This window comes from Myotis davidii, unplaced genomic scaffold (genome assembly GCF_000327345.1).
Source record: "Myotis davidii unplaced genomic scaffold, ASM32734v1 scaffold72, whole genome shotgun sequence".
NCBI classification, from domain to species: Eukaryota; Metazoa; Chordata; class Mammalia; order Chiroptera; family Vespertilionidae; genus Myotis; species Myotis davidii.
Window position 1 is genome coordinate 427450 of NW_006284618.1, and position 14257 is coordinate 441706.

At 36.3% G+C, this 14257-nt stretch overlaps 1 protein-coding gene across 1 annotated transcript in view; it reads right to left on the reverse strand.

Moving 5' to 3' along the window:
• The window catches only part of PDZD8 (PDZ domain containing 8), a gene marked incomplete at its 5' end in the record, with an annotated part of 60030 nt that overhangs the window by 22852 nt on the left and 22921 nt on the right, over nucleotides 1-14257 (reverse strand). Inside the window, one exon of the mRNA XM_006754952.2 lies at nucleotides 10107-10209. Within this exon, the coding sequence (XP_006755015.1) occupies nucleotides 10107-10209 (103 nt within the window). The remainder of the gene's footprint in view (nucleotides 1-10106; nucleotides 10210-14257) is intronic.

Sequence of the window (14257 nt, forward strand, 5' to 3'; positions counted from 1 at the left end):
CAAACAAAAAACCTCACACTGTCCCATGATTGAGGAAACTATTCCATTCCTCTGTCCTCTTCACCTTATTGCGGGAAGGACTTAAAAGGAAGCAGGGGATTTATAGAATACATAAAACATCAAAAAGCACTAAAAACACAGGAGTGTGGCATTTAGGTCAAGTTCAATAATAAGCTACTATGTGCCAGATACTGTGCTGTTTTATAGAATTTAACCTTTATACTGTTACTATTATCTCTACTTTATAGATTATGAAACAACTTGTTCATAGACAGAGAACTAGTAGGAGAACCTGGATTTGAACCTACCATTCGTGGAGATGACATAGTAATTAAGAACACCAGCTCTAGAGTCACACTGCTTGGGTTTGTAGGCTGTCTTTACGACCTGCTAGCTGGGTGACTGGGGTAAATTACTTCCTTTGTGTCTCAGTTTTCTCCTATATAAAATGGAGAGGATAATGGGAGTTCTTGTGTCTGTTTTCATGGGGTTGCCATAAGAATTAAATGGTTAATGCATATAAAGTCTTAAAATCATGACTGGCACAGAGAAACTGCTGTCTTGTTGCTCCTAACTCCCACTGGCCTGAAGACATGTGAGCAGGAGTTGTATACTACTGCATGATCTCTAATAACACCTCTCTAACATTTTCCTAAATTGCTTATTTCCTAGTTCTGCATCCTGCATCTGAGTGTATGACTCAGAAAATGAGCTATTTGGCTACGTGGGTTTCTGTGGGAAGGTGCTATGGTGCCTTGAATAGGATGTTTTAGTTCATGACAAAGAATGGACTGAGTAAATCAGTTTTTCTTGCATCACAGAATACTGGAGGGTCCTAAGAAACAGAATCCAAAATAATATTTAGAATCTTACTACTTCATTGTAAAACCTTCTGTTTCTTTTTGTTGTTGTTAATCCTCACCTGAGGATATTTTTCCATTGATTAGAGAGAATGGAAAGGATGGGAGAGAGACCGGGAAAGAGAAACATCCATGTGAGAGAGCCGCCAACAACTGGTTGCCTCCTGCACACACCCTGATCAGGGCTGGGGATCAAGTCTGCAACCAAAGTATGGGCCCTCGACCAGAATCAAACCCAGGAACCTTCCGTCCATGTGCTGACGCTCTATCCACTGAGGCAAACCAGCTAGGGCACCATCGGTTTCTTTTTATTCTATCTCAAAAAAGATCTAAAAATAGAGCATATACCCCCAATAAAATGTTCAACTTACTAGATGTTAAAACTTCATATTAACAGCACTGAAAATATATTTTTTAAAAACCAGTAGAACAAGGCAGCACATGAAAAAATTCCATCTCTGGACTGATCTCTGATAATCACTAAATCTCCAACCCAACATATCTAGAATGAGACTATTCTTCCTCTTCATAGTTCCACTCTTTCTGACTTCTTCTCTCACTCTCCAAGCCCCCTACACATTCCAGTTGTATTGAATTTGCATGGATTCTATTTTCCATTTTCATGGCCAACAATCTGGTTTGGACTCCCACTTCCCCTCACCTCTACTATTTCAAGTCTTTCCCTTGTTAAATCATTCTTGACTTTACCCATCTGCTACTAGATTGGGCTAACATATTACTTACTAGGGGGCCAGTACACAAATTCATGCACCTTGAAAGGAACTGTGGGCCGTGAGACTATGGTGGGCACAGGGGCAGGTCTCAGCCCATCCTCCACACCCCCGCCCGGCCCCCTGGCCCCTGCCTGCTGGCAGCCCCACTCCAGCCGCCGCCACTCCCACATGCTGACAATGCAGGTCCTGCTTGCACCCGCTGACAGCGTGGAGCTATTGGGGCCAGCGCCCAGCAGCGGGTGCAAGTGGTGGCTGCTGCCCTGATCGCACCTCAGGAGCAGGGGGAGGTGGAGAAGCCCTCAGGGGTGATCGGAGCCGGCAGCTGCCGCTCGCATCCACTGATGGTGCTGAGTGATCGGGCCGGTGCCAGCAGCAGGTGCCTGCATGGGGGAGGACCGCGGCGTGCAGGAACAAAGAATTTTCAGTACCCACTAGAGGCTTGCCCCAATGACAGCAACTGGCATCCCGCCTTGGTCTGGTGCCCCCACTCACCTGCTCCACCATTTTGCTGCGGCTGCCGGCACCTGCCATGTTCCGCGCGCATCCCCCCGTTGTCAGTGCATGTCATAGCGACCAATTGTTAGATTGTTCCACCGTTTGGTCTATTTGCATATTAGGGTTTTATATATATAGAGTACCTACTATATGTTGGGTCCTGACATTTTAATACACAGAATCTCATTTATTCCTTATACAACCATATGAAGCATTTTAGTCCCATTTTATAGAAGAATGAAGTACTGTACTTGTGGATGAGATGGGTTTGGGGACTTTAACTAAGTTCATGCTGCCAAGAAGTAATCTAGCTAAGGCTCAAAGTTCAGAGCCACATCTGTCTAAAGATAGATTATGAAGAGGTCACTTTCATTTCAAAAGCCTCCATTATTTCTACTATCTTGAAGTAACAATCAAACTCCTTAGCCTAGTATTTAGATACTTCTATAACATGGTCCATTCTTGTTTTGCATAGTCTTCCTACACTATGGTATTCTTTAATCAACATGGACAACTCACTGTATCATAAACATACTCAAATATTTTCCCTCTTTTTTTTGGTTTACACCATGCCCTCCACCTTCCTACCATCTCAAAATCATACATGTACTGTGAAAGCTTGGCTCCTTAACATATTCTTTCCTGATTTTCCCAAAAGAATGCTATCCCTTTCCCCTCCCCACCATCACTGGAATGTCAGAGTACTGTATTCTTAAACACTCTTAGAGCACTCATCTGCTAACAGTAACACTGAAACTCACTGTACTCTTGATATTTTTTCCTCACTGCTTATCTCCCTTGAAGGAAAGGACCATATCACATTGCCTTATATCTCACAATAAGTTTCTTCCTTCTTATACTCAGTGCCTTACTGGTTTAATATAGAGAGTTGATGTTTCTGTATTTTAACCTAAGGTCCTACTCTTCACACAGTATTTGAAAATCATACTAAATACACTTAGAAAATATGAGCCAGAAAACTGCATTCCTCATTTTTTACCAAGACAAACTTTAAGAGTAGAAATACTGGATAGGATTTACTACTAAAGCTCAAAAGCATTTAGTTTAAGAAGCCAAATTATAGAACATTACATGTGGTTAAAATTTATTAGGTCCCTACTGTATTTGCAAATATTATCAAAGTGAACTAAACCAGAGTTTTCATAAAAACTGACATTTTCAAAAAAGCTTTATTTGCTTTAATCTTTCTCTTCCTTTGATAAGATTAAGACTGTAAATGGCAAATGGTTAAATAGAAGCACCAGAATGCTATCTGCAAGGCATCTGGCCTTAGACAAACATGCCAAATGCCAACTCGGAAGCATCTCGCCTAATGTATTTATAAATTTCTGTGTCTCAGATGTTCTTACTTGAAATCAAAGTTCTTTAGGGAGCTCTTTTAAACTCTTTGTATGTACATTCAACAATTCGTAGATAGATATGGACAGCTATTCGTAAGACTTCTAAAACTCTCCAAAGCTAAAAGGGAAGTAAAATTTTAGATCTCATAGTTATTTTATTTAGGCTACATTAAACTACACACATACATAATTCATCAATTGTGATCAGCATCATAATACTGTACCACATTTATAAACTAAGGTCTGGCACAAGCAGAGGTCTGAAGAATGGGGGTAAGGATAGGTATGCTTGTGGAGAAATGTGATGGGGGAAGGAGGCCCATGCACAAAGGCTATGCAGTGGACAGAGTATGGCATGTATGAAGGAGTGAAAGATGGCCAGCCCAGCTAATGCAGAATGCAGGGTAGACGTAGGGCTGGTGAGATAGGGACCAGGCCAAGGTGGTTTTGTAGGTCACATCAAAGAATCTGTCCTTATTCTAGGGGATACTGAAACCATTGAGATTTAAGGAGGCAGTTGATAGAATCAGATTTGTATTTCAAAACAATCATTTATCCTTCTCCCACCTCCCAAGACATTCACATAACAACTACAACATGCCAGAAATTCTACTAGGTACAGGACACACATATAAAAAGAATGTAGTATATCTGTGCCTCTGTAAGGTCTACCAGCAAGTATGTAGTGTGCAGTATTATTAAAGACCTTTTAAGTATCCTTTTAGCATTTATCATCTGATTATCATGAGGAATGTGAAATTTATCTTCACAGACTTAACTCCTTGCTCAGTAAATTTGTTGATCATCCTGTTTTACTTTTTGCATTTATATGCTTCCATTAATCATTTGCCCACCTTTGTCTTTTCAGCTGAAGATCACTAATTTTTTCCCATCCATTTATCTTTATATGGCTATCTCACTTCCAAGGTAATTTTAGTGCTTTTTTCCCCACCTGACTCAACTGTTATAAATTTCCTGCATTATAGAAACCTGAAATGCACGAATAACTCTCTCTGAGAAGAATTTCATGGTTTTTAAATAAGTATATTCATTTTATGACAACTACTCTCATGAAAAATGGAGTCATTCAGGATATTACACCTGGTCAAGTTTATTGTTTTCCCAAATTCTAAAGACAGATCTATCAGGTGATTTGGAAAGCTTTGCTATGGATCTTCATCAAAAGCTTTCTGAAAGCTGAAAATGCATTTACTATTTTCATTTCTTCTACACGCTTGTTTAGCATCTTCATATTAGACAGGAATGATTTCCTTATATTATATATTCTCCAAACTGATTACCTTCCGTCTGCCCTTTTTTCCTCTTTTCAGCTGCCCTAACCTTTGTGAGAGAGACTCACGGGCTCTGTGAGGCAGACTACCTCTGAATCCAGCTCAGTCTTGGGCAACTGACCATATCATAAGCTAATCTTATGATGAAGGCCCTTCTATTTAAATCCTATTTCCCCTTCGTTTCAGAGCTCTCCTTGACTCTGTTCTAAAATGATTCCACTTTCTCCACTCCCAAACTGTCTCCTAATTATCAGAATACCATTCATAGTCCAATTTTTGTTAGGAGAAGGAGGATTTAATGGAACAAGCATAGATTCTACAAGCAGAAGACTATGGCTCTTTGTATATGGCAAAAATATGTCAGACTCTAGGCATCATCTCCTCAAATAGCTCTTTAATTGTAAGAGTGTGTTTAAAAAAATTGAAGGAAGCCTGATATAAACTATTTCTCTTTCAGAATCAGATCCTTTCAAAAATGAGGGAAGCAAGAGTGGAGAGAAAGAAAGGTGCTGCCAGAGTCTAACAGAAAGATGAAGTCCAGCCCTAGCTGGTTTGGCTCAGTGGAAAGAGCATAGGCCTTCGGACAGAAGGGTCCTGTGTTCGGTTCCAGTCAAGGGCAAATGCCTGGGGTTGCTGTAGGGGATGTGCAAGAGGCGGCTGATCAATGGTTCTCTCTCTCCCTCTCCCTTACTCTCTGAAATTAATAAAAATATATTTTTTTAAAAAGATAAAGTCCAGAATCTAAGAGATGAATTCTTCTGACTTCATAATTTTGGGTACAGTTGACCCTATTTAAAGCCCTTAGCAGGGATTAAAAGTGGGCTGGGGACCCTTTCCCCCTCCCCATGTGAGAGTCGGTGCTGTGAGATTCTTTCCCTTTCCCCACGTGGGAGTCTGTACTTGTTCTTCAATAAATTTCCACCTTTGCTATAAAAAATAAAAAAATAAAGCCCTTAGCAGTTGCCATTTCAAATTGCCAATCGGAAGTTGCCAACTGATACCCTATAACCCTCTGAAAGGAATATACTCATTCTATTTAAGAGTTCCAAATTACCATTTAGAAATTCTCCCCAATTGTTAGCTGACTGTCCTTCAGGGATTTATTACGTCTTATTTTTCAGGCAGGTCTGATAATATCATGACATCTAATGCCTTTCACCACAATTCCCTCTGGTACCTGCATATTAAGCTACACAAACCTGAAGTGCTTCTGCTTCTATTTATACTGAACACATGCCGGTTTCAGCATCTCTTCTGCCCATCCACTGTGTACTATATCCCAAGGACCCAAAAGATACTTCTCTAATTCTGTCTCCATTTCAGAACAAGAAGAAGTCCATATTCTTCCTTCTCCTTTGATAGTAACATATTTATGCCAATGTACTGACTTACGAGTTATTTGGATTTTTAGCATTCTGTCTCTAATCACAGGAGGAAAGACTAGTCTCTTATAAAGGACAATTGCTTTCAAATGTTTGAGTGCAAAGGGAGTAGGCTCAGTATAAAATGAACATTAAAAAGCTTGTTTTTAAACTTAAAACTCATTTCATCGTTTTATTTAAAATGGAGAACAAGGGAAAGGGCTAGACAGAACAGCTGGGTGCCAGCTGGTCCCAGGCCTTTCCTGCTACCTCAGAACTCCCAGATCCAGAGGAAAGTAACACTCAGGATCTATTTGAAACTGTGTGTGTCTACGTGATATTTATATGATCTGTTTGTCTTAGCATTCACACAGTAATGATTGTGTATCCTTTAATATGTCAGATTAATTTACTGTGAATTTTATTTGATAAGCACTATGAATTTTATTTGATAGGCACCACAAATTCTAGAGATATATAGTTGTCTATAGAGTTTCCAACTGAAATATTAATCATTGCCTGAAATGAACATTTTAAAAAATCTGAACCTGAAATTTATTCATTAGTGAAAGGGAAGCAAATTATCATCACCAAACCTGCATATTACTATAGAATGAAAATAAACTTGCCTTGTCTCTTTTGGTGAAGGTGAGCACATTTTTAGTATTGACTTTGTCATCTCTTGCAAGATAATTCTCTAATGTTTGTTTAAGCCTAATATCTAATTTATTTACACCTCAGCTATCACATTTAATGGGATTCTCATGAGGAATCTTTGCTTATTATTTTTAAAGAATAAACACAAGTACCTCATTAATCCTATGAACTCTTTTATTTTGCAAGTGAAATAAGCAAGGCAGTGACCAAGTGTCTGATTTTACCCCAAACTTGCCTTGGATTTCTAATAAGGTAGAAAGTAGGATTTATGCAAGCTATTTGTTACATTATTCTTTTCAATATTCCCTGATACTCAATTTAAGAAAAAAAATCCCCTTACAAACAAAAATTCATCAAACAGATTTAAATTTTTTCTTGTGGTAAGACAGACTGTGGACTGACCACCTAAAATGTATTCATAACCCTTTTCTCTTAACTTCTTTTTCTACAAAGGCTGAAAAACAAAAGTGAGTCCCCATACTTCCTTGCTGGTAGTGGAGACCATATGACTTAGTTTTAACCAATGAGATATAAGTCAAAATCCCTGGATGGAGCTTCCAGTAAAGAATTTTAAAAGGACAAAACCTGACTGACATGTGCCTCTGGCATGCCTTCTATCTCATCCTTTTTCTTGAAAGGTGGATATCTAGGGGTGCACCGGATAGTTTGCAACCATGAGAATAAAACCCCCAGCTAAGGATGATGAAGGAGGAAGCCAGTAAGAGCCAGCTCCTTGATTATATACTAACTAAGAGCTTATCACACAAGACAAGTAAGTCTCTTTTTTGCTTAAGCCACATTCATTAGATTTGCTAATACTTCCAGCTAATGCATTACAACTCTTCCATCTCCACCCCCAACATTTGTGCAAGTACTACAAATCTAAAGCTTTCCAACTGTTATTGATCTTCCCTATTAATGGCATGATAAAGTACATTATAATACTTTAAAAACTAAAAGATATACTTAAAATATGAAAGAAATTAAGTTTCTTTCATTCTCTACACTAAAATTAGTGACTGAGTAAATTTTAACATTTAAAAAAACTAATTTAAACCCAAAATTGTATATATAAAGATAGCTTCCAAAAGCATTGAATACTTTAGCATACTTATTTTTAATGATACATTTTCCATCCAAATTTATAATATATTCCAAATTTTCAATCCTATCCAACAATGTTTTATGTAGTCTTGAAGAGTACTCTAATTCTCCTCCCTGGTTATTAAATTCAGACATATGTAATTTAATGCCTGAAGACACTTAACCGTTGTTGACATTTTCAACACCAGATGTATTAGTAACCTAGAAATTATTTTTCCAAAACTAGCTATGACATGTGCTAAGATCTAAAATTATGACTCAAGATTAACGTCTTATTAATTTTTGTTATAAAATATTAAAGCTGTCTAATCTGATATAAGGGAAACTGAAAATGCCAATAGCAATGGCAAGTTATGACTATTTCATACCCAGACAAAACAATAATGCTTTTTCATGTATTTATATATTTCAGAACAAACTGTAAAGCTGGTTATTTTATCCCTCTGGGGAGCTGCTTCAAATTGACTGAGATGTAACTTAAAGTTAAGGCATGCACAACCACCAAAAAGGAGGAGAATTTCCTAAAAACTACTATTTTGACCATGTCATTTTCATGTTCAAAATCTTCAATAGCTCCCAAATACTTTCATAAATTCAAACTCTGTGGGTCAGCCCATCCTCTTTCCAGCTTTACTTCCCTCTACATTCCCACCCTGATCAAAATTACTCTACTTATTCCAAAATAATTTCACATTGCTCAATGTTATATAAGGGTATACACAACAGTTATTACATGGAGACACTGGAAACAATTTAAAAGTCAAGGATACAGCTGCAAAAATACCACATAACCTTTAAAAGTCAGTATGCTTAGGGGCCTATTTAAAAAAAGAGAGTTGTGACTATTTAAAAAAATGCTATGAATAATATATTATTCTAGAAATACCAAAAAGCACATTACTACTACTATTAAACAACTATGTAAACATACTTTAAAAGTACCTATCCACCAATATACTGAAGACATAATAGAGAAATAGTTTTCCTAAATATTGGCTATACTGCTACCAAGAGCTCAATGTGATAGAAACAGCTAAATATCTAAGTTATTAAATACATCTTTAAAGACTACAACTATAATTTATTTCTGCAAAAACCTATTGATGTGTTAAATAGAGCTAATATTTAAAAAGACTAGAAGTAACCCAGAGAAGTTTGGGAAGTCCAAGAAGCATTCTGGAGTTTTATTATTACCAAATGCATAATATTTCACTATATGCTTAGTATATGAAATAACTATTCTTAAAAATCAAGAGAGGCTACATGTTCTTTTATGGCGTAATTTTTTTTTCAACTTCAGACATAAAATCCCGGGATTTTATTTCCAATGCAAAACTTCACGGCTTAATATAGCAATTCTGTAGACAACATTTTGATAAATGCTCTAAATCTTTAATAAACCACTAGCTTTATGCAAATTCCAAGAAATGTATCATAATTCCTATTAAAACTTCTATGGGAAACATTCAGAAATACCAACTCAAATTTGGAAAAAATTTAGCGACAATTTTTATTTATTTAAGAACTCAAAGAACCCAACAAATCCAATTAAAACATGTTGAGTACAAAGCAATTTTTTGTTTTTTTTTAATTCCAGCACTTAAAATATTTTAAAAGCCTATTTTTTCCCCAAAGTTTTACAATTTAGGTGACAATCTCTTTTGAGATATCAAAAAAGAAACCAGAACATTAAGTCCTTCACACACCAAAAGTATATCCCAAATCTATTCTTTCCATTTCCTCAGCTACCACCTCCTGAATGCCTTCCCCTAAATGCCTCCTGATCTCTCTCAGGTTTACGCTCATCCTCCTACAATCCTTTCTGTATACAGGAAGAACATTTTTCTTTTTACAAAATGTACACAAGATCATGTTACTCCCTATCTTAAAACTATCCCACCAAAAGAATAAAATCCAAAATCCTTGCCATGCTCTATATGACTAAGTATGACTCCATCTCACTTATGGCTAGACTAGCCTTCTTTCTGTTACTCAAACACACCTGCCCTCATTTCTTCTGTACAGAAGGAAAATTAGTCAGGTTAGATATCTTATGCAAGCAAGCAATCTGAATACTATAGTTTTATGGGATCCATTTCATTACTGATGTTTTATTATAAAAAGATGAATAAAAGCTGTTCATAATTATTTGCACATGACCAAAAATAACTAAAAATATAGAAATATTAATAAAAGCATGCTTATAGAATACAAACTTTAAAACAATGCAAATCAATTTTACCGTCTTAATAGAACTCCTTTGTTTTTCTTCCCAAACACCACTGCTCAACTCAAGTGTGCAATGAATATTTGCCTCTCTGTCATAGGATCCAAAAATGAGTAACCTGCAGTATAAAAATAAAACAAGATTACTGTACCAGTTATGTACATTAAAAATTTTCTTTCAAATCATTATACCAAGAAGTAATAAATTACTGTTACTATTATAATTTTGGTAACAGAAAAACTTAAATCAAATACTTGGTATACCCTCTAGTGGAAAAGTGAAGTAAAGCTAAAGTTAGGTGAAATTCCAGGACAAGTTGTTTTTCAGCGGCTAAATCAAACAGAAAGTAATTTCTATTAATGAGATATAGTACAAATAGTTGCTTGTGAACACAAATACGCACACACACACACACTTCCATCTACTAATGTGACTGAATTTCTTTAAGCCCATTTCTTCCTTTGAACAATTCAGGGGAAATACAGTATGTAGTTCTTAAAGCCGTTGTAAGAGTAAAAGAAAACAAGGCATTTAGCATAGTGCCTAGCAAATAGTAAGTACTCAACAAATGTTTGTTATTTCTATTATCTTGAAAACAATTATCAAGGAATAACTGCATCACCTAATTTTACTGCTTAATATTCAGATTTTAAAAGGAAATTGCAGGTCCAATCGTGAGATCATTAGGCAGTTTTTATTATTGGAGGATAAAATGTTATCTACATGGTCCAACAACTTCTACATTATCTGTCTTCTAAATCAGAACCTAAGTCTGCCAATATGTTTTACTAGTAAGCTTGAGAACAACTTGAGCTGTTAATCAACATCTTGATTACCACTCCAAATTTACCTCTATATGAATATCATGGGGGTAGGAGTAAGATAATGAAAGAAAAATGGATAAAACACATCAGAGCAATATGAGAAAATTGTTTCCTAAGGTTGAGACCTCAAGCAAATCATGTTTATGCCTCACAAACTGGCTTCATGAGCTAAAAAGCCTAAACAGAAGCATGGCAAAAAGAAATCCATAAATTTAAATAAATTTTAATCTTAAATGGAAATTTAAACAGTACTCAACAACCTACTGCCAAAAACATAAGGAGATTCAGAATTATAAAATACTAAGCTTAAGAAAATGAGAATTTTCATTTACCAAAGCTTTGCTGCCACCATCTGTTCAAAAGAGCGAAGTACCTAAGTAAGGGCCTTGACTACTGTGCAGAGAAGTCTAGCAGTTTCCAAATTCCCAATAGATATTAAATCTTCAGGATTCAGGAACAAGAAAACACAATTCTTGGATTGTGCAATAGTTCTTTGGATTAGACAATGGTTTCTTAAGATAGGACTAAAAAATAGATAAATGGGACATCCTGAAATTAATATTGTTGCGCTTCAAAGGACACCACCAACCCACAAAAAGACAGAAAATCCTGTGGACCTGTGTCCTTGTTCAGGACGTTAAGTCTCAACAGGAATTTATAGCAATGCATTATGAGGACCATCAAGCTAGATCTGGAAGGGCAATTTTTTGTTGCTTTTTTTAAATTCCAGCACTTAAAATATTTTAAAAGCCTATTTTTTCCCCAAAGTTTTACAATTTAGGTGACAATCTCTTTTGAGATATCAAAAAAGAAACCAGAACATTAAGTCCTTCACACACCAAAAGTATATCCCAAATCTATTCTTTCTATTTCCTGAATATGTAGTAATGGAGTGGGAGTGGGGGATGGGGGGCAGGCTCCTCTGAGTTAAAAGAGATCAGTGGCTGGCTGACTGGGATGTAATCTCTGCAAAAAAAATTGAGGTGCTCTAAATGAGAGGGAATCTATTGCCAAGCCCCGCAGATACTGCTCCCATCGGAGAAAAAAATTCCTCCGGAACCTCATATCCTTCCATTTTTAAATAGGAAACTGAGCTCCATCATAATTTTATGAGACCAACATCATATACGTGGTCCATTGTTGACCAAAATGTCACTCTGCAGCATGTGACTGTACAGTACTTGACCATACACCCTCAATCTTGTGTAGTGTAGAGGAGACTGCAAATAAACCCTGAATTCCTTTTAGTAAGTACGTTTCTGTACTTGTAATAAAGCAATTCTGCAACTATTTGAGATGTTATTATAGAACTGAGCAAATGAGTACAAGTGCTGATGTTATTGGAGCTAGGGTTCAGAGGATATAAAAATATGGGAGGAAGAAGAATGAACCAAGGCAAGGAACAACTCTAGGATAAACTAGAATTGGAAGTATTGGGTGAGCTTATGATTTCTAAATTGTGTATGTGTATGCATATATGTATAAGTGTCTGTACATATATGTATTTCATAGCTCTGTCCGCTGAAGGGACCTCTGAGTATATGAAGTAGCAGTGAACAACCCAACATCCAGATCTTGATTTTTAATATCATTCTCTATTAAAAGGAACCAGGGCTCTTTGGTAAAATAGCTGATTCTAGGACTATGGCAAAGATACAAAATAAACCTGGAACAGCTTGTTATACCAGAAAGTAATGAAGAGCTAAAATAAAATAAAAAATAAAAAAAAGACAGGCTTGTGTCACAAGCATACAGAGCCAAGTTTGAAGGGGTACCTAGTGGCCAAATCAAGAACAGTTCACAACAAAATAATTAAGAATAGTAAAGAATTATAATCATTGAAAAATACAGGAATCTATGAGTCTGTGCCGATAATAGATTAATTGGGGAATAAGGTAAGGATCCTGGTAAGAGAGTAGAATGTCAACTGCTGTAGTTTTCTGTATTTCTGTTACCATCACACATTTTTTTAAAGTGATGTATTTTTGGAACCCAGTAAAATAAAACAGGCATTCCAAAAGCTGCCGAGAAAATACAGGCTTTAGAACAGTGCAAGTGTGATTCACTGAAGAAATGACCTTAATTAGAATCTTCTATCTATAATTAGGACAGACTGTGTCCTAAATATACCACTTTTGAGTACAGAACTCTCACACCACAAAGCCGTATAGGCTTTGCTTTCACTCACTATAGTCTTTGTTTTAAAAATATAACTGGTTGATAAAACCAGCCAAAGAAAAACAAGAAAAGAAAATGTATTCATTACTTCATTCAATGTCTTTTACAGAAAGATTATATGACAAATCCCTCCTAGAATTTGGGACCAAATTTTTTTTCCCTAAAGAACATGCACAGTTTATCAGAGAATGAGGGCTAAGTTATCCATTAAGTTTACTCTGCTGCCAGAAAACTGATCTTCTATTCCCTATATGGTTGTTTTTAATTTATCTTTTCTACTTAATTGCACATGGGCATTGTTTTCTTTGCAAAATACTTCAAACCCTTTAAGACTATAAATTACAAATTTAAAAACAGTTTTTAACAATATGATTAAACATTAATGTACAATAATTAAATCTTCTAATAGAAAAACTACAAATACATAAATTGAGGTCATTGAGAACTTTAAAAATCAACTTTAGTTCAATGCAAAAAAATGCAGTTAGAACCAATTTTTATAAACAAAACTATATTTCCACCCCCAAACTTGTTATTGGGATGTTCAAAACTCTACTTCAGATAATTAAAAAAGAACCTCTCTTTACAGTCTGAGACCCTTATAAGTTAATAAAATTCAAATTCCAGTTCTCACAACCAATTATGCAAAAAGAACAGGTCTGTCTAAAGATCTGTTTTCCTCTTGGTAAACACTATAATGATTACATTAAGGTATAATAATAGAAGCTACAGGTACTGAAGGCCTTCTATATAGTAGCCACTGTGGTTTATTTACCTATCTGAGCACAATTACTGACAAGGTAGTAACCTTACCCATTTTACAGATGTGAAACTTGTCTCAGAATATCTAACAGTAAGGATACACAGCTAGGATGTAAAGACAGCACTTTCTAATTCAAAAGTTGGTATTATTTCCACTTCATGTTGCCTCCTGAAGCATAAAGTTTCCAGTTGTACAATAACTCTAATCCTATCTAATAAAAGCGAAACATGGTAATTAGCCATACATCCGCTACCCTTCCCATTGGCTAATCAGGGTGATATGCAAATTAACTGCCAGCCAAGATGGCGGTGCCCGCAACCAAGGTACATGCCCTTGACCGGAATCAAACTTAGGACCCTTCGGTCTGCAGGCCGATGCTCTAGCCACTGAGCCAAACCAGT